General features: G+C 38.6%; 1 protein-coding gene across 18 annotated transcripts in view; it reads right to left on the bottom strand.

Annotated features, from left to right (window-relative positions):
• PHKA1 (phosphorylase kinase regulatory subunit alpha 1) overlaps positions 1-20368 on the bottom strand; it is a 164507-nt gene extending 144139 nt beyond the window's left edge. For all 18 annotated transcript variants that reach the window (XM_081566944.1, XM_081566933.1, XM_081566941.1 and 15 more), the window contains exons 1-4: positions 19973-20368; positions 19074-19232; positions 12167-12214; positions 10203-10371 (exon numbers count right to left, since the gene is read on the bottom strand). In XM_081566944.1, coding sequence (XP_081423070.1) covers positions 10203-10371; positions 12167-12214; positions 19074-19232; positions 19973-20050 — 454 coding nt within the window. In that variant the 5' untranslated portion in view covers positions 20051-20368. The remainder of the gene's footprint in view (positions 1-10202; positions 10372-12166; positions 12215-19073; positions 19233-19972) is intronic.
• Positions 20369-20945: the final 577 nt, after the last annotated feature.

The raw sequence follows: 20945 nt of genomic DNA, 5'->3' as shown, positions 1-20945 counted from the left end.
TTCTCTAGAAGAAACCAATCTTAACCAGTTTCCTCTGTATCCTTTCAGAGATACATTATGCATATATAAAAATTATGCAAAGAGCAGTACATCATGCTGCACCTTGCTTTTTTAATATGCAACTTGGAGACAAATATATCTGCCTCATTTTTAAAAAATGACTACATAGCATTCCACTGAAAAGCTATTTGTATAACTAGTTCCCTAATGAAAGACATTTGGGTTGTATCTAATATTTCATCACAACTATCAATGCTGCAATGAATATCTGCGTGTTTATATCTTTGTGCACATGCACCAGTATATCAAGGTAAATTCTTAACTACTGAATCACAGATTCATGCATATTATTTTTCCAACATTTTATTTTGAATATTTTCAAACAAAAAAGGAAAGAATTTTATAGTGGCACCTGTAGATTTTACACACCATCTGGACTCAACCATTAACATTTTACTATACTTTTAAATCATGTATATATCCATCCAACAGTCCTTCCAATTTTTGATACATTTCTAAGTAAGCTACAAACATTGGTACTCCTCTCTCTAAATATTTCACCACATGTACATTAAATGTTGATAATCATCACCATGTTATTCTGCAAAGAAATTCCACGGTTTACATACCAACCAGCACTGCCTCCCTATTTCCAACACGTTTGTAAACACAGGCTTTAATAAAAGTTTTTGATCTTTACTACTCCAATGGATCAGAGATAGAATATCCTCGCACTTTAATTTGTAGCTCTTTTATTTTGAGTAAGGTTGTGGGTCTTATCTTTACAAGCCAGCTGTATTTCTTTTCCTATGAACTGTTTGTATTTTCATATCCTTCAATTTATATTGAATTGCCCATCTTTTTGTTATTACTATATTAATAAATATTAAAGAAATTGGACTTTTAACCATCATATGTGTTGCAAGTATTTTTCCTAGTTTGTTTGAACTTCCATTTTGCTTACAGTATATTTTTCTTCTCAGAAGCTTTTATTAAAAAGCTTTATCCCATGAATGTTTCTAGTACTTTAAGTTTCTTTTTTTTTTTGCATTTAAATCTTTGATATATTGACAAATATTTAAAATCACAGAACTCTAAGTTTAAAATTAAAAATGACTATATGATTCAGATCATCAGATTGCAAACTCCTCCTGATCCATGGCTCTGTCAAAACAGCAACCACAGCACAGGGCAGCATGGGGAGCAAAGGGTCTTTCTTGTAGCAGTATTGACCCACCTTAACCTCTTAGATAGAGAGGAAAAAAAGAGAGGCAGTAATATTGGACACCAGCTTCATAGCTTTATTTTGTCAGCTTTGTGTGCCAAGGTACTTGAACATAGATTGAGATAAGGCAGTAAGTGTGAAACCGGTTTTGACAATCTCTTAGACTCATGTCGCAGCTAACTAGTCACTATACCATATCCTATACACTATACATATATCTACCATTTTTCCTTTTGCTCATGATATTCTGTTTACACAGCTTTCTCCATATCTTGAAATCCTAACTGTTCTTTCAAGGCCCAGTTCAAATGCTGTCTCCTCTTGTGATGTTCTCATTGATTCCCCTCTTCTGTGCTTCACAGAATTTTATCTTTCTTGCTCTTATGAACTTAGTTTTACTTTGTACCACAGATAAATCTTTACCTGAATTTGAAGAAATCTTATTCATATTTGTAGTCCCCCAAAACATCTCATATAGCCCCTAAAAGTATCTCACAGTCTAATTTGAATGATATTAAACAATATTTTGAATAGTAGATGTTCAATAATTATTTATTGAATGATCTTAAACAACCCTATTAACCACAGGAGAGGACCTGTCTCTTGAAGCAAGACTATACATAACATCTGGTTCCTGTCCCTTCTATAGAGCCAAGGCACTGCTTGTAGAAAAGAGGGTGCAGAGGTGAGATACACAGGTAAAATGAAGTAGGGCTTGGGTAAAGCCAAAGATGGCAGTGCTGCATAAATCATACTAAAATATCTAGAAATGAGGCTGACCCAGTGGTCTACTCCACAGACTGATTTGCACTTGCCTAAAATTAAGCCTCTCTCTCCCTTATTTTTAAAAACAATAATATTGAGATCTTCTTCACATACCATATAATTCACCCATTTCAAGTAAATAATTCAGTGGCTTTTAGGGTTTGCAGAGTTCTGCAACCATTACCATAATCAATTTTAGAACAGTTTCACCATCCCTCCAAAGAAATCTTATATCCATAGCAGTCACTCCCCATTTCCCTTCAACACTTGTCCCATCATTCTGTACCCACCCCCGGCCAAGCAATCACTCATGTACTTTATATCTCTATAGATTTGCCATACTATTCTTATAAATGCAATCATACAATATGTGACTTGTTATGTCTGAGTTCTTTCACTTAGCATAATGTTCTCAAGGTTCATCCATGTTGAAGCATGTATCAGTACTTCATTTCTTTTTATTGCTAAAAAACATTCAATTGTGCAGATATATCACATTTTATTTATCCAATGAGTAGTTGATATACATTTAGGTAGTTTCTATTTTTTTACTATTATGAACAATGCTGCTATGAACATTCATGCATGTGCACAAGCTTTTGAGTGAACATGTTTTCATTTTTCCTAAATATATACCTAAGAATGAAACTGCTAGATCATATGGTAACTCTGTTTAACCTTATGAGAGTTGCCAGACTCTTTTACAAAGTGGCTGTACTATTTTACATTACCATCAGCAACATATGAAGGTTCCAATTTCTCCATATCTTCAGAAACATTTATTTTCTGTCTTTTTGATTACAGCCATCCCAGAGGGTGTGTGATATGCTATCTCATTATGGTCTGCATCTTCATTTCCCTAGTGACTAATGACGTTCAGCAATTTTTCATGTATTTATCGGTCATGTGAATATCTTTGGAGAAATGTCAATTCAAATTCTTGGCCCATCTCAAATTAGGTTATCTTTTTGCTGTCGAGTTGTGAGAGTTCTTTACATACTCTAGATACAAGTTTCTTACCAGATATATGATTTGCAAATATTTTCTATCATATTGTGGGTATTTTTTTACTTTCTTGAAAGGGTTCTTTGAAGTCCAACAGTTGTTAAACACAAGTTTCTCTTAAGTTGACAAATTCCAATTTATTTTTCCTTTATCTGCTTATACTTTTGGTGTCATATCTAACAGGGCCTTGTCTAACCCAAGGTAAGGTAGGTTTAATCCTATATTTTTCTCTAAATGTTTGTTATAAACTCAAAATTTCCCCCATAAAATTCATATGTTGAAGTCCTCACCCCCAATGTGACTGTATTTAGAAGTGAGGCTTTTAAGGAGGTAATTCACGTTAAATGAGGTCATAAGGGTGGGGTCCTTATACAATAGGGACTGGTATACTTATGAAAGAAGACATCAGGAGTGCCCACACAGAGAGAAAAGGCCATATGAAGACACAGCAGGGAAGGTGGCTGTCTGCAAGCCAAGGTGAGAGGATTCATCAGAAACCAGCACTGCCGATACCTTGATCTTGGACTTCTAGCCTCCAGAATTCTGAGAAAATAAATTCCTGTTCTTTATGCCACCCATTCTGCAGCATTCTGTTATAGAAGCCCTACTAGATGAAAACCTTTTACAGTTTTCCTTCCTTCATTTAAGTCTATGATTCATTTTGTGTTAGTTTTAGTAGAGAAGAAGTCCAATTTCACTCTTTTGCATGTGGATATTCAGTTTTCCCAGCATCGTTCTTTCCCCATTGAACTATCTTGGCATCCTTGTCAAAAATCAACTGACCATAATGTGTTGCTTCTGGACTCTCAGTTCTATTTTGTTATTCTATGTGTCTATCCTTATGCCAGTATCACAATATTTGGAAGTAAGTTTTGAAATCAGAAAGTGTGAGTCATCTAACTTTGTTCTTCTTTTTCAAAATTGTTTTGACCATTCTGGGTCCTTTGGATTTCCATATACATTTTAGAAACAGCTTGTCATTTTTTACAAAGAATACAGCTGGAATTTGCACAAGAATTGCATTGAATCTATAGATCAATTTGGGGAATGTTGCTATCTTAATAGTAAGTGTTCTAATCCATGAATATAAGATGTCTTTCTAATTTACCATCTCTCATTCTCTTCATTTGTTCCTGTGGAGTTGAGTTAATTCAATATAGCTTTGCTCCCACCCATCTCCTTGGTTCTGATATTATCAAATATATTTACATTTTTATATGCTATAAGCACAACAATACAAGTTATTGTACAAAACAAGTATATTGTTTTATACAATTGATTTTTGGGTCAGTTCAGTTCAGTCTCTCAGTCATGTCTGACTCTTCGCGACCCCATGGACTGTAGCACACCAGGTTTCCCCATCCATCACCAACTTCCGGAGCTTGCTCAAACTCATTTAGGTCAGTTAAGATAAGAAAAATGAAATACACAATTATACCGTATTTTATAATTATTTTTACCAGTGGTCTGTTGTGTGTGTGTGTGTGTGTGTGTGTGTGTGTGTGTAGATTCCAGCTACTGTCTTTGGTCACCTGATTTTAGTATAAAGAACTTCTTTTAGTATTTCTTGTAAAGTAGGTCTGGGCTTCCCAGGTGGTGCTAGTGGTAAAGAACCCGCCTGCCAATGCGGGAGACATAAGAGTGTGTTCAATCCCTGGGTCAGGAAGATTTCCTGGAGGAGGACATGGCAACCCACTTCAGTATTCTTGCTTAGAGAATCCTATGGACAGAGGAGCCTGGCAGGCTACAGCCGTTAAGTTTGCAAAGAGTTGGACACAACTGAAGCAACTAAGCACCTAACATAGGTCTATTAGCAACAAATTCTCTCACTATTTATCTGGCAATGTCTTTATCTCAGTTTGTTTTTTTGAAAGATAATTATAAGATTCTTGGTTATACTTTCTTTCTTCAGCCTTTTAAACATATCATTCCACTGTCTTCTGGCCTCTACTTTTTTTCTGAAAAGAAGTCAGCTGATAATCTTATTCGGGTTCCCTTTGGTGGCTCAGATGGTAAAGAATCTGCTTGCAGTGTGGGAGACCTGGGTTCAATCCCTGGTTTGGGAAGATCCCCTGGAGAAGGGAATAATCCAGTATTCTTGGCCTGGAGAATTCCATGGACAGAAGCGCCTGGCAGGCTACAGTCCATGGGGTTGCAAAGAGTCAGACACAACTGAGTGCCTTTCACATACATAACAAGTAATTTTTCTCATATCGCTCTCAAGATGTTTGTTTTTAGCTTTTAACTTTTTTACTATGATACTTTTGGATATGAATCTCAGTTTATCCTACCTGGAAATCTTTGAGCTCCTTGGATATGTAGATTAATGTTTTGCACTAAATTTGGGATGTTTTCATCCATTATTTCTTTTATTTCAATAAAGATTGATTTTATTTTTTTGGCTATTCTGGGTCTTCTTTGCTATATGTGGGCTTTCTCTAGTTGCAGAAAGCAGGGGCTACTCTATAGTTGTGGTGCACGGGCTTCTCATTGCAGTGGCTTCTCTTGTTGCAGAGCATGGGCTCTAGGCACATGGGCTCAGTACTTGTGGCTCTCAGGCTCTAGAACGTGGTCTCTGTAGTTGCAGCACATGGGCCTAGCTGCCCCACAGCATGTAGAATCTTTGCAGATCGAACCTGTGTACCCTGCATTGGCAGGCAGATTCTTAATCACTGGTCACTAGGGAAGTCCCTTTATTTCTTTAAACATGTTTTCTGCTCCTTACTCTTCTCTTATTACACATGAGTTGGTGTCCTACATTTCTCTGGGGTTTTATTCATTTTGCTTTATTGTTTTTTCCTGCTCTTCAAACAGCATAATCTCTGTTGATCTGTCTTCAAGTATGCTGACTTTTCCCTCTGCCAGCTCACATCAATTGAGTCTCTCTAGTGAGGTCCATATAGTCCAAACTATGATTTTTCCAGTAGTCATGTATGGATGTGAGAGTTGGACTATAAAGAAAGCTGAGTGCCAAAGAATTGACTCTTTTGAACTATGGTGTTGGAGAAGGCTCTTGAGAGTCCCTTGGACTGCAAGGAGATCCAACCAATCAATCCTAAAGGAAATCAGTCCTGAATATTCATTGGAAGGACTGATGCTGAAGCTGAAGCTCCAATACTTTGGCCACCTGACATGAAGAACTGACTCACTGGAAAAGACCCTGATGCTGGGAAAGATTGAAGGTGGGAGGAAAAGGGGACGACAGAGGATGAGATGGTTGGATGGCATCACTGACTTGATGGACATGAGTTTAAGCAAGCTCTGGGAGTTGGTGATGGACAGGGAAGCCTGGCATGCTGCAGTCCATGGGGTTTCAAAGAGTCAGACACGACTGAACGATTGAACTGAACTGAACTGAGTGAGTCTTTTGGGCTTCCCAGGTGGCTCAGTGGCAAAAATCCACCTGCCAAGCAGGAGATGTGGGTTCAATCCCTGGGTCAGGAAGACCCCTGGAGTAGGAAATGGTAACCCACTCTAGTATTCTTGCCTGGGAAATTCCAAGGACAGAGAAATCTGGCGGGCTACAGTCAATGGAGTCGAAAAGAGTTGGACATGACTTAGTGACTAAACAACAACAAAATGGGTCTTTCATTTCAGTTACTATATTTTTCAACTTTCCATTTGGTTCATTTTTATCTCTTTATTGAAATTCTCTATTTGATGAAATGCAATAATCATATATTCCTTTATTTCTTTAAGCATGGTGTTCTTTAGCTTTCTGGACACTTTTATAGTAACTGCTTTGAAGTCTTTTTTCCCTAAATTCAACATATGTTTCCTCTCAAAGGCAGCTTCTACCACCTGCTTTTTCTTCTGTTGGCTCAGGCTTTCCCGGTTCTTTGCATGCCTCATAAATTTTTGCTGAAAACCAGATATTATAGATAACATATAGATATTGATAGTTTCCCTTATGGGAATTGTTACCTGTTTATTTGTTTAGTGATATGGATTATTTCAGTGAAATTTATTTACCCCATAGTATGCAGCCTCTGAAGTTGTTCCTCAGAGGGTGCTGCCCTGGATATGTACACTGTCACCCCAGGAAGATAGTGGTTTTAGTTTTAGCAACTTGTCTCTTTCTGTGATCCATTACACTTGATCTTAGCCATAAGGCTGAGAAGGGATCTGTGATCTGTCTCTGTTGGTATCAGATGTTAATCTCCACTAACTGTCAATTAATTGTTCTATTATATTGTACAAGGCCCTGAGGCATAAATTGTTGACCGTTTCATTCAATTAAATTCAGGTCCCATTTCATGTAGTCTTTGATGCCAGTCTTTGACAGTTATTCTAATCCTAGGAGGGCTCTTTTTAGCTCTCTCTTTCCTTGGTTCTCTGTTAAAACAGCTGGCTAGTCTACAGGTTAGCTTGTTGCTCATATTATTGAGTTATCAGACTCCTCTTAATTTCTTAGAACCAAAATCTTCATTGTTTCTGAGAGTGCCCTTAGTCTTGAACTTTTCCACATTCTGTTCCAAAAATCAGTTCTCTTGGGAGGAGCTATGGAGTTTTCTGTTCTTATGGCCTGCCCTACCATCCATGCTACTAGAAAGGTGGGCCAGGCCTAGTATTCTTGGTCTGCTCTGCCTGTGGTTAAGCATCCACTCCATTAGTGGGACTGGGGGATAGAAAGGGAGTTCTAAACCTCTAAGTCATTCTTGACTGGATTAGAAATTCTGCAACACAGAGCTGGGGAGAGTAAGAAGTGCTGGTAACCTACCTCTCTCTCGGGGAGATATCACAGCCTTAGACTGAGAGCTGGGGTGGGGAGTGGGGAGGGAGCCTTGTATTCCTGGCTGCATTCACTTCAAATAGTGCTTCTGTCATGGTGAGTTTGGGGCAGGGGAAGGAATAGGTTGTGGCCCAAATGCTATACTTTCTTACTGCTAAGATTTAGATATCTTTGAATAAATGTTTCTCCATTTGCTGTGTACCCTTAGGACAATCTCCAGTGACTTTAAATGTTTGGTTTTCTAAAATTAATTTTCACCGTTTATGGTTATTTTGCTGGGGAGAGGGTCTATGGAGCTCCTCTGCCACTATCGTCTAAGTTGCAATCAGCTTCTGTCTAAGCCTCTCCTTTAACCAAAGCTGAGATTTTTAAGAATTCAAAAATGTTCAGAGAATTGCTAAATTTTACATAAAGATCTTTCATATTTTACATCTCAATTATCTCTGGCAACTCTTTTTTTTTTTATCCTCAAAACAACTGCCTTACATAAATTCTACATCATTTCTTGCCTAAAGTATTTTTACTAAAGTTCTAACTAGTCCTCTATCTTTTTAAAAAATAATTTTTATTTATTTATTTTTGGCTGTGCTGGGTCTTTGCTGCTGTGCAGGCTTTTCTCTTCTTGCAGAGAACGGGGGCTTCTCTCTAGTTGCAGTGCACAGACTTCTCATTGCAGTAGCTTCTCTTGTTGCAGAGCATGGGCTCTAGGGTGTGAGGGCTGCAGCAGTTGTGGCTCCTGGGCTTAGCTGCTCCACAGCATGTGGGATCTTCCTGGACCAGGCAGCAAACCTGTGTCTCCTGCATTGGTAGGTGGATTCTTTACCACTGAGCCACTTGGGAAACCCAAGCATGGTACACAGGCTCTTAAACAGTTAGGCCCAAGTTTTTAGCTCCATTATTTGCCATTTTTCCAGATCTATCCTACACTCTAACCAAGGAATATATCTAGCCTTACCTTGTTGGTCAGTACATTTCAAACTTCTATGCTATAGTCATTGCTATTTCCTTCCCTTTTTTGGCTTGTGAGTTTCTACTTATTTCAACTTATTCCACAAAGACTTGCTTGATCAAATATCTACCTTATTCCAAGTACCTATCAAAGTCAGCTCATGGTGTTGAAAATCACACGTTAAGTCAGGAATCAACAAATTTTTGTTGAATGAATGGTCTGTTATAAACCTCTTTAGTATATTTCTGCTTCCCTTTGGGGCTCAAAATGAAAAACCACAAGGGATATTTAGACACTGCTTTGTAGAAAAACACTCCAGAGTTGGTATTAGAAGAATATTAGAAATGGAATTATAGTTACCATTCTACTTAAATAAATTAAATAAAATCTACCTAAGTGAAAAGTGAAAGTGTTAGTCACTCAGTTGTGTCCAGCTCTTTGCAATACCATGGACTGTAGCCCACCAGGATCCTCTGTCCATGGGAATCTCCAGGCAAGAAAACTGGAGTAGGTAGCTATTCCCTTCTCCAGGGGATCTTCCTGACCCAGGCATCGAAACCGGGTCACCTGCATTGCTGGCAGATTCTTTACCGTCTGAGCCACTCAAACCTACCTAAAAGATACATTTATTCAGGGAGGAATTTCCCCTCCAAAAGAAAGGAGTATGTGAGTAGACATAATTTTAAGAAAAGGTTATTCAATCTCCGGGATGTGTGTTGTTCTAGAGGGGAGAAAAAAAGGAGGCTTTGTCACCAATTATTTATTTCTACAAGAAAAGAGAAAAGTATTCTAGGGTAATTCTCACCCTGAATGCCCTTAGTACAAAAGAGCTCTGTAATCAGATAGAAAGATAAAGAAACGGAAATGTCAAAGATGTGGTATTGTGAGAAGTACATGCATTTACTCAGGAAGATCTGGTAAAGTCCTATTTAATTTATAAACTGAATGTAATCAGATTCCTTAGTCCCCCTAATTTAAGAGAAATAAAAGGAAATTATGCTGGATGTTATAATTTCCTTTTCTAGTAAAACATCTAAAATGATTTAAAAAGCCATCTGAACAGGGTATGTTATTCAATAATAGAAAACATTGAATTCTGATTCCAAAGTTAATTCTCTTAATATAAATTAGATGCCTATAGACAGATGCCTTGTTTATAATACATTCATAAAAAGTAGTACAAAATAGGTGATGTTAATACTAACAAGCAATAAACCTTAGTCCTTCTTTCCCGTTTTATAGTATCTGAGGATTAATAAAAGATAAAAATACTTGTCTAAAGAAAATCCCAGATTTCCTGGTTCTCAATTAAAAATATATATTAATGAGTAGTCCATACTTGTGCTAACTACACCTTAGAGAGTTTCCCTGTATAAAATTTGCAAAATATTATATTTCCAATGTGTATCTTTGAGCAGTGTAAACATCTATGTTGTTTTCTGGACAACACCTTTGGAGAAGCCACATGTGCCAGGGCAAGTGCTCCACACTACAGTGATTCCCAGTATTTCTGTCCTTGTACTGACCTGAGGCAGTCATTTGTGCTAAGAAGAGCAGGTACACAGAGGTAGCATCCAACTGCAGGTGTCCCCACTGATCATCACCCACTACAGTGGCACAGGTTTTGGTGTTGTACTTGGCATGGAGGCTATCCTTGGTACTCTGACTATACTTGAAGGATTCTACTTTATCCACCTGAAGAAAACAGAAACAGTAAAAAGAAGGGTATGCAGGAAAATCAATCCATATGCCATACTTCATTGTACTCTGACATATATCACTCCATTCGGCCTTTAGGCAACTGTGACTATTTAAAATGCATTGTTATCCCTTTCCCCCTGCTGTCATTGTTTTTCAATTTAAACAATTAGAAAATAATATCCATCGAACTCAGCTATTTCCTATTCATCACCTCTCTTTCACTCTTCAGATGGTTGTTTTGCCATTTCATAGATAAAAACTGAGATGCAGAGAGACTGAGTGAGAACAGCTTAGTAAGAGATAATTGAGTTGTAAAAAAGATACATTTGTTCCTGAAACAAAGGTAGACATTTTGAGGGAAAGTAGAACCAAGAAGATATATTTTGAAGGAGTAATAAAAGGAGCTGGGGAGAGACTCATGGAATGACAAAGAAAAGACATGAAAGAAAGCTGGAACCAAGGGCAGAAAAGAAACACTGTGCAAGGGACAAATGAAAGACTTCTTTCCTGAAATTTCAATTTGATTATGTGTGCATCTGATATATAATAGTAACTATCATATCTTTAAATATAGTCCAAGAAATTAGTGACTTTAAACCTATTTGGTAAGGTGGAAAATACAAATATCTAAAATCCAAAAAAATTTAAAAGTAGCAAAGAATGAAAAAAATCATGGGCGTGAAACAATCCAGTAGAGAGATCACTGATCAAGTTCAGAAGTCTGGACTTGATTTCTTTTTACTTTAGACTTTTTGTGTGCCTCAGGATGGTCATTTATTAATCTGGACCTCAATTTCTCCTTCTAATAAAATGTATTCTTAGGCTCAAGAGAATCAGTTCAGAGTCAATGAGTATAACGTGTAAAGAACTCCTAGGATAAAAGTAAAATACTTTCTTTTAATAAGACACTTTAGAATGGGAAAAATATCATAAGCAAACCCAAAAGATAAACCAGACACTGCTAAATATATTTGCAGTGCATGTGACAAAGGATTAATATCCATCATGGAGAGGAACTCCTCAAATAGGCAAGATAGTGACAGCCCGAAAGAGAAAGAGGCAAAGGACCTAAAAGGCAATTAATAAAAGAGGAAGTACAAATTTTCAACTCACACATGAAAGGATGCTCAACTTGACTCAAGATCAGGAAAGTGCAAATTAATTCTAGAAGATATAAGTTCTTGGCCCCTTATCTCCAATTCTAAAATCTAAAACATTTCCAAAAGGTTTTCCCCCTAAGTTTTGTGCCAAAATTCATTTGGTGGCAACATCTGATTCAAACTAACATGGGGCTATTTGGAGTTTTTATTTATTCCACTTATTGTGAAAAATGCATGTTTTTCTATAGAGAGACTAATGTTTCTGATTATAGAGTGATGTCTGGATTTTCTGAGGGCATAACATAATATATGGTATATATATACTGTGCTACCTTTTAAAATCTGAAAAATTCTGAATTATAAAATTTATTTGATCTCAAGGGTTTCAGAGGAGAACTTAGAGACCTGCATCACTTTTTATTCAATATACATAATTGCATGCACAGTAATGATGAAATATATAAAAGAAATCATTTGTAGAGGAGGGGGAAAAGACTGGAAGGTAATACTTTAGTGGTAACTGGATGGTGAGATTCTGGGTGACATTTCCTTCCTCAATTATACAGGTTTTCTAAAATTAGTATGTACTATTTTTGAAATAGAAAAAAAAATAAACCATATATACATGTGTATATATATATAAATTACCATGTGCTTTTATTGGAGAGGGTGCATTAACAATGCCATACCTGTCTGATCATGCAGTGCAGTAGTCCCCTCATCAGCTTCACTACACTCTGCAGAAATAAATGGAAACAAGCTGTTATAAACATCCCTAGATGCAGGAACACTTACTCAGCAACTGCAGTTGGTACATGACCTTTTGAGAACAAGTAACCTTATCCTGGGTTCCTATTTACATGGCATTTACTTTATAGGTACACAGAAGAGCAGATTGCAGCTAAAAGTGGAACTAAAACCTGCAGTTGGTGACTCCTTCAAGTTAAAAAAAATACAAGCTCCAACAGGTTTGTGTAAAACTAAGTCAACTATCCTGTTAGAGGACATTCCACCTGGAAAAAAAAATGGGCAAGTTGGCTCAAAAATCATAACGCTATGAGGATATTTAAAATATATCCTATGTCCTAGAAAAGCCAACATCATCAATTTTATTTTTTTCTAAACTAGCCAAGACTTATCTTCAAGAGTCCATAGAAATATTATCTGGACATTTCCCTTAAAGAATAAATGAACTTCAGAATAACTGTAAACAAGAATTGTTAGTGTAACTCAACCCTCTTGCCCTGAAAAAAAAGCCCAAACTTAAGTCTCAAGTCATCACTATTTCTCTTACTAGGGCTTGACAATTTCTAAAGTAGTTAGTGTTCTAATCATAACACTCCAAAATTCTGATTACCAATTATATACTATATTAGTTGGTATAATATAGCAATAATTGTATTTATTTATAATATAGTATAGTAATAATATATGATATTAGTTATACTATACTAGTTAGTATAATAAATATAGTAATAATATAATAAGTATATTTAATTATAGTATAGTAACAATATACTTGTTATACTACATGACACTAGAAGGGTCCATCAACACTGGCATGGATAGGCAGTATGTTTTGGAAGAATAAGGCATCAAAGAGCTTCTCCATTTCTTTAATCTTTCTGTTCCACAGTCCAGAAGAAATACAAGCAGGTTACTCCATGGAATGTTGTCTCAGAGGTGACTTCACGACACCTCTGAAAACTAACCTAATACTTAGGAGCTGCACTATTCAGCTATTCCTGCAAAATATTCAAATGGGACTACACGCTGTAGGCATGAAAAAGATAAGAACCTATTAAGTTATGTTTCAATTCTTTCTTCAATCTTTTACCGAGGGTAAAATAAATTGTTTCCTTGGGAGAGTTCCTTTCCTTAAGTAATTTCTGTCTACCAATGGTCCAAGGGAAGAAATAAAGAGAATGATAGAGAGAACAAATAGGCAGTGTGTGATCTTGTCACCCTTTAAAGCATGAAGCATTTGTTACAAAGTAATGAAACAATACAACCTCTACAAGAAAATCTCTCTCATTACTTTTATCCTAATGGAAGAGATTATCCTTTATTATACTGTTTTAGACAGTATTAAACACAGCCTGCTTACTCTGTGGGGTGACTTTGATTCTGAATTCTCTTCTACAGGTCACTACATACTCACAGATTTTTATCCTATTCTTTCAACTCTCTTTACTATCCAATCCTGCTACTACCATCAATATTTTCTTTAATTTAAATAAGTCTGGGGAATTATAGATGCAGTGGAGGAGTCCTGATTGCCATCCACTTTTGTCCTCCTGGAATGGCCATTGTCAGCCATTTTGGTCCTCAAGTTCCAAATTCCAAGTCAGGATAAAATGAATAAGCAGCATGGAATGGTTAAGAATGAAGGGAAGTATCTATATTTTGTATTCCCCTAAACTGTCCATTTCCTGATTCAGGTGCACTAGTTGGCATTAATTATACACAGTTATACATACACCAGGGCTTCTAACCAGACTAAATGACATTGTCTAATCTATCTTTTTTTGAGGATATGGATCTATGTGCTTGTGAACTGACTGATATAAATACAATCAGATACACATGAGTCTCTATCAGGCTTTGTAAAACATAAAGAAAAGGGAGATAGGACAGATATGTTTTCAAAAAATACGAAACTACAAAAAGAAAAACCATAAACTACAAATACAGTCTACGTAACAATTCTGGCTTATCCTTAAAAATCCAACTCCTCTATGAATCCTTTCTTGCCTTGTTCAAGGGAAGTTAGACTTTCCAGCCTGTGTGTTCCCACAGAACTTTGTACTTATCTCCTATATACAGTACCTACATTATCTGTCCTAATGTGCTGTAACTGTGTTTATACATCTCCCCGCCTCCAATTAGGCTATGAACTTCTTAAGAAAAAGAGGCAGACAGAGTCAGAAATAAATTTTTAAATTAATGTATTAAGCAGACCGTATTTTTAAAAATACATATTTCATGTCTGAAAGAAACTCTCAAATGGCTCGCCAAAAAATAAAGCTGTGCACCTGTATGTGCACATGTTTATAGAGGGGATGCAAGTATGACAAAATGTTAAAAACTACTGAATCTTAAAGAGTACATACAAATATGCTTATTTTACAGTTTCTAATATTTTCTGTAAATTTACAAATTAAAAAATAAAAAAGTTGAGATTTAAATATAAACATTTTGGTCCATTTAATTTTTATATCTATTCCAGGGCTTGGCACACAACAATTACACAAAGTTTACTAAATGAAAAACTGAACACATTGAATGGCATTGACCATAAGTGATTTAGAAGTTCCAAGAAAACAGTCCTGAGAAAGAAGTGATCACTGTAAAACTGAGAAGTCTATGAGTAGAGGAACCACAGAAAAAGTAGGATTGACATTAGGCTTCAAAGGTGAAGAAACAGCTCATAAAACAATTTGGAGATGGAAATGTCTATGGCTTCCCTGGAGGAGGGAGGAAAAATTCAAAAGGACCGAATCTGAAGTCATAAGACCCAGGTAGTATTCATGGTACCATCAAATGCCAACTTCATCTCCCTATGTCAGTCCCTTCCCCTGTAAATTAGGGAAAATGATACTTAACTCACAGGATGTTAGGGGAATAAAATACTAGTAATTATGGGAATGGCTTCCTTGGTGGCTCAGACGGTGAAGAATCTGCCCACAATGCAGGAAAATTGGATTCAAGCCCTGGGTTGAAAAAAGCTCCTGGAGAAGGGAATGGCTACCCATTCCAGTATTCATGCCTGGAAAATTCCATGGACAGAGGAGCCTGCACGCTAAAGTCCATGGGATTGCAAAGAGTCAGACACAACTGAGCGACTAACACACACACACACACAATGAAAATTCTTTACACATATGTCAGACACTTTTAGCAAGGAACTGGTAGAGGGGTAATGAAGATACCAACCTGGCTGGAACTGGGGGTAGAATGCAGGGGACCAGCATGATATAATATTGAAAAAGCAGCCTAGGACCAAACCCTAAAGAGTCTTGACCAAACCCTAAAGAGTCTTGTCAAGTAAAACATTTGGATTTTACTTGTAGGGAAATAAGAGCTACAGAAAGCTTGATGAGAATGAAAATAGACAATTTATGTGTTGTTTTGACAAAAGTGTTAAGTGATCAGGGTTTAAACTAAGGCTGAGGCAGCAGGGAATAGAAAGGAGGGGATGGATTCAAGAAAAATGTAAGAATTAACAGACTTTGGTCTTCACGTATCAAAACGCAAAAGAGACAAGTCAAAAATCACCATAAGGGAAGCACTTTTCAAACACTATAGAACACTGTGCCATGCTTAGTCAGCTCAGTCGTGTCCAACTCTTTGCGACCCCATGGACTGTAGCCCGCCAGGCTTCTCTGTCCATGGGGATTCTCCAGGCAAGAATACTGGAGTGGGTTGCCATGCCCTCCTCCACGGGATCTTCCCAACCCAGGGATCGAACCCAGGTCTCCCTCACTGCATGTGGATTCTTTACCATCTGAGCCACCAGGGAAGCCCAAGAATACTGGAGTGGGTAGCCTATCCCTTCTCCAGGGGAACTTCCCAACCCAGGAATCAAACCAGCACTAGTCCAGGAAATTCTAGAAAGACTGTAAAATACATCCCTGTCTTAGATTCAAAATGCACATCAGTATATTAAAGGCTTGGAGAAATTACAGAGTAAAGAAACCTGCTGCTTAACATAGCTCCAAACTTAGTTGATCTAGCGTTCTGTGGAACACACTATGGAAATATTCGAAGTAAGGTTGTCCAGGTGACTGGTTGAATGAGGACACCAATAAGAAAAAAGGGACATTTGGTGAGTTTCTGTTGTTTAGTAGTCTATTTTGTTTGTTTTTAGTAGGGAAGCTGAGGTATCAGACCTGCTGATTTTGAGAAGCCATGATATATTCAGGTGCAACTGACCAGAAGACAAATGAAAATCTGCGATTGAAACTGAAGTGAGGTTCAAGTTAAAGATGAAGCTTTGGAAGTCATTCTCATAAAGGTAACAGTTAAAGCCATGAGAAAAAAATGAGAGACTACACAAAGAGAACAAAACTGAGGAAGAAGTTTTTCAGTTGGGGGCAGTCAAAGAGCTAACTCTATTTGTGTGCCTATTTATTTTTATGGGTGTGAATTTATATCTGTGTGACTAAGAGAAACGGCATTTGTAAAAACATATATGTACATACTTGTAGTCTCAACCTAGGAAAGAATAGTCACCTAAGTTCTTGTCCCCCTTTCATCCAGAATTTTCCTTAGTTCTTTGACATTATTTCTCAGAGAGAAACCTAGGTAAGAGTTAGAAGGGTAGAAATGATTAACAATCAGTGGTTTGGGAAAATCCACACAGTAATGGAAAGTTGACAGTAGATGGGAATTTAATCTATGAATTTACTGTATTTGATTTCACTTATGCTCATTTATTAGCCATAGATCAGTGATTATCCCTGGCTGCACTTCAGAATTAACAAGGCAGTTTTTTTTTCTCTAACAGCGATTCCCCTGGGGCTACACTTACAGAGATTTATCTAAGTTGTTCTAGGGTGAGGTCCAGTAAGGGTATTTCTTAAAAGCTTCTCAAGTCATTCCAATCCACAGTCAGAGTTTAAAACCATTCATGTGTAGTTGGGGAAAATCTAGCTCATGGCCTGCTTTTGTAAATAGAACTTTTTGGAACATAATCATGCTTATTCATTTATGTATTGTCTCTGGTTGCTTTTGCATAGTAGTGGAAGAGCTGAGTAGTTGGGTTGAGACTACACATGACCCACAATACAAAAATATTTACTATCTGGCCTTTACAGAGATGGTTTTCTGATCCCCAGTCTAAATTAACTGAGTCAGGTTTGAGGAAAAAAATTAATGAGACTTAATAATACAATCTGTTTTAATTCATAATAAAAGTTTGCAGAAATTTTAAAATTCTCAGAGAAATGTTTCTTTTTTAAAGATGTTTCCTATTGCTATAATGTTTTTTTTAGTTATTCTAAGGTTATCATTGTGGTGGTATAGAAAATATTTTTGTGCTGTGTGAAAAATTGCTTAACAGAACATTAAAATTTTAGAATGAACAACTTCTTGTTCATTTTTCCCTCTTCTTCTGTTAAATATTTTCTTCCTGGGACACATGAGGAAAAACGTCAGCTTTGCAGAATAACCGGTCAGACACAGATTTCTTCCAACAGTATGGAAAAAGAAACCTGTCAAATCATACTAGGTATAAAATCTTAGTTATTGTTCCACTAATATAAATTTCTAGCAAAACATAACAAAATACTGAGTTCGAAATAGCAAAACAGAGTAGGGCATAGGATGGGGGAGGGCAGTAGCATTACAGATTTTTTTTAACACTCCACATTTTCCAAATTCTCACAATGGTTATGTATGTTTTCTATAAGTCACAGAAATATTGATCTGTACTTCCTGGGTTAGAGAAAAAACTCCAAGAGCTTTTTTTTCAGTGGATCGAAGTACCTCTCAATTATGGCTTGAGGGAATAAGAGGTACTTGCTATTGTAGAGGACAACACAGTGACTCTTTCCTACTGCCGAGGACTATAACCCCCCAATACGTTAGTGTCCTTAAAAACAACCAAATCTCAATATTCTGATTTACAGATGAAGACCAGAGTTCAGATTGCCTAACTTGAGGGAGAGCTCTTGAGAAAATGGCTGATGTGGAGAGAATCTTTTCCCCTAATGGAAAAGAATTCACATACACCCTACAACTGACAGCAGAGTATCTTAACATTAAGAGTCCCATGTGTAGTCCAGAATATTACTTTCTTGGTCATTCAAGAGGACACAGCATCCTGTCTCTAAATATTAATAGTTCTACAGAGGATTTTTTTTACTGAGGAGAAGGCCTTAAAAGTTGGCTTAAAAGCATCTGCTGAATCTGATCTTATTTTACCCCAAGGGGGTGGGGTGGATATGGGGGTGAGGACACACAACAGACTCTGAAACAGCAGCTTAAGGTATAAAAATCAACAAAGTCTTTACTTGTGTCTAGTTGGGAAAGTCTGCTAATTTATATCAGTTACCCTCATATGGTGGTGGTGGTGGTGGCTAAGTTGTGTCAGATTCTTGCAACGCCATGAACTGTAGCCTGCCAGGCTCCTCTGTCCTTTGGATTCGCTAAGCAAGAATACTGGAGTGGGTTGCCATTTCCTTCTCCATACCCTCATATATATACCACCTACCTTTTTCAGAAAGGAAGTAAAATAGTAGATACCTGCTTCCAAACAGTCCTCTCAATGAGAATAAATATGCTGGAGACCAGAAAATACATTTACTTGGAAAGAGGATTACGAATTTTAGCAAAGATCTGAGGATAGGATTTGCCACTGTAACAGAACAGACTGCCCTCCCCCGCGAATCAGCAAGTTTCAAGTTTCCATTGCAAAAAAAAAAAAAAAAATCAGTACAATACAGGAAAGCTTTATGGAGTGCAATTTCAGCAAGGTGAAGAAGGAGGGAGAAAAGCAAAACACTTCTCTTAGTTCCTGTGGACTACAATTACTTCTGTCTCTGCCACTCCTCCCCCGCCCAGTTCCAGAGTTTTGTTATTTTTATTGAGTACCTGCTCCAGTTCATAGGCTTTTGCCTTATCTTCATCTCGGTCTGCATTCTTGCGATAGGCCAGGCCCAAACCCCACACAGCCAAGATGCTGTACACATTATCCCGGACCCAGGCATCTTTCTGGTCATAGCTGGCTGGAAGTAAGCCAGTCACTGGGTTCTGTAAGGGCAAGAAAAAGGGGACAGGCAGGTAACCATAGGGTGTTAATATGAGGAAACAGTGTATCAAATGGGTACTGAGGGACTTTGGTTTTTCTTCTATGTCCCCACTCCTGAGTTTTATAATCTCTTCTGACCAAGTGCAAGCAAATGCTATCTTGAATAGGGAAAGAGCTGGCTGAAGCCTTACCAGTCTGAAATGTGGGAATTCTTAAAAGAAAGCAGATGTTTCAACTTTCCAGTTAGAAAGAATGAACTATCAATGAAAAAGCAGCATTAAAAGAGTAGAAAAACTATAATGAATAGTATACACACGGTACTTCAGATCTTCACAACAGTCTAAAGATGGCTAAAAGTTCCTCTACTTCTTTTTTCTTCGGCGGAGGGGAAGGAGTGGGCTCCCAGGCCTGGGGCCCGGTCGTGGTCGGTGTCCATAAACAAGCTTCAAAGCATCATACAACTCTGACCCCTGGAACCTAGCTGTGATATGAGGGACGCGGGGGACGGGGAGGGGAGCTTAGAAGCTCTAACTCAGGACTCTTGGCTAATGGTGCCTGATTCGGGTTCTGGTCCCAACACCTCTTTGCTTTCTGGATCCTTTACGGCGTCCCCAGCTAGGGGGCGGGAGAACCTGCAAATTACACACACACACACACACACATGTTCACCCAGGGTCTCCATCCAGGTTATCTTATCACACTGCACATCCTCGGTGATCACAGGCGACACCCCTTCACTTACCTGATGGCACAGGATGGTCTGATGCACCAGCCTAGCATAGCCATCTAGCCGGACCCCGGAGTTACTCCGACTCCTCATCGCGCTGGGTTTCCAATCCCCTCAGAGGACTGGCCAGAGTGCCACAGGGGCCCACGATCTTCCAAGAAAGGAAGTGCCAACGCAGCTCCGCCCTCAGTGTGGGAAGCCCGAGTGCCAGGCCACTGCGGCCTCCGGGGGGCCACCACTCCTCCGCGCCCGCGCGTGCCTCCCGCACTGTAGCGCGCAGCCGAAGTGCCTCTGGCGCCGCTCGCCGCCTCCCTTAAGCGGGTCTGGCCTCTGCGAGTGGCTCCAGCATCCTCCGCTCCACTCAGCGAGACTGAAGACCGCAGCGGCCCAGAGCTGCAGGTCACCGGCCGTGGCTCCGCCTCCACCGCTCGCTAGACGCAAGCGGGAGGCGGGGTTGGCGCCGCAGCGTCCCGGCAGCTGCGCGCGGCACCCGGACTCGCCCCGCCCCCCGGCGACCCTGTCCGCCCCGCAGCGGAGAATGTGTCACCGTAGGCAAAGTGCTATCAGGGGTTTATTTTCGAAACACCTCAGATGACTATTTCAGTTGTCCACACTTGGTGCACACACAGGATGTCAGGGAGGCTGTTTTTCTGCCCGCCTAGCTTTCGAAACCCACGGTAACTTCAAACCTGCAAGGAAAGAACCATCGTTTGCGTTCAAGGTCTAAAGAATTGGAATTTCCGGGTCTTTATTATATTTTATCCTTTTGACTCAAAGCTCAGATTAAACTCCTTACTCCGATCCAAACCAAAAAAGAAACAGCTCCCTAAGGTACTTTATTCCTCAGAAATGGCGAATCGGCGCTCTGGGGAAGGAGAGGGCAGTAGTGTGCTTTGAGGAAGCGAGTGCCTCAGGCGGGAATTGGCCTGAGAGGAGCTGGAGGAGATTGTATAATGGCTTTGGAAGGCTCCCTAGTGCGAACTTAGGT

The sequence above is a fragment of the Giraffa tippelskirchi genome, chromosome X (genome assembly GCF_054371585.1).
Source record: "Giraffa tippelskirchi isolate mGirTip1 chromosome X, T2T-mGirTip1v1.2.pri, whole genome shotgun sequence".
NCBI lineage: Eukaryota > Metazoa > Chordata > Mammalia > Artiodactyla > Giraffidae > Giraffa > Giraffa tippelskirchi.
Note: the sequence above shows the minus strand (reverse complement) of the source record. Positions and strands in the feature narration are given on the sequence as shown.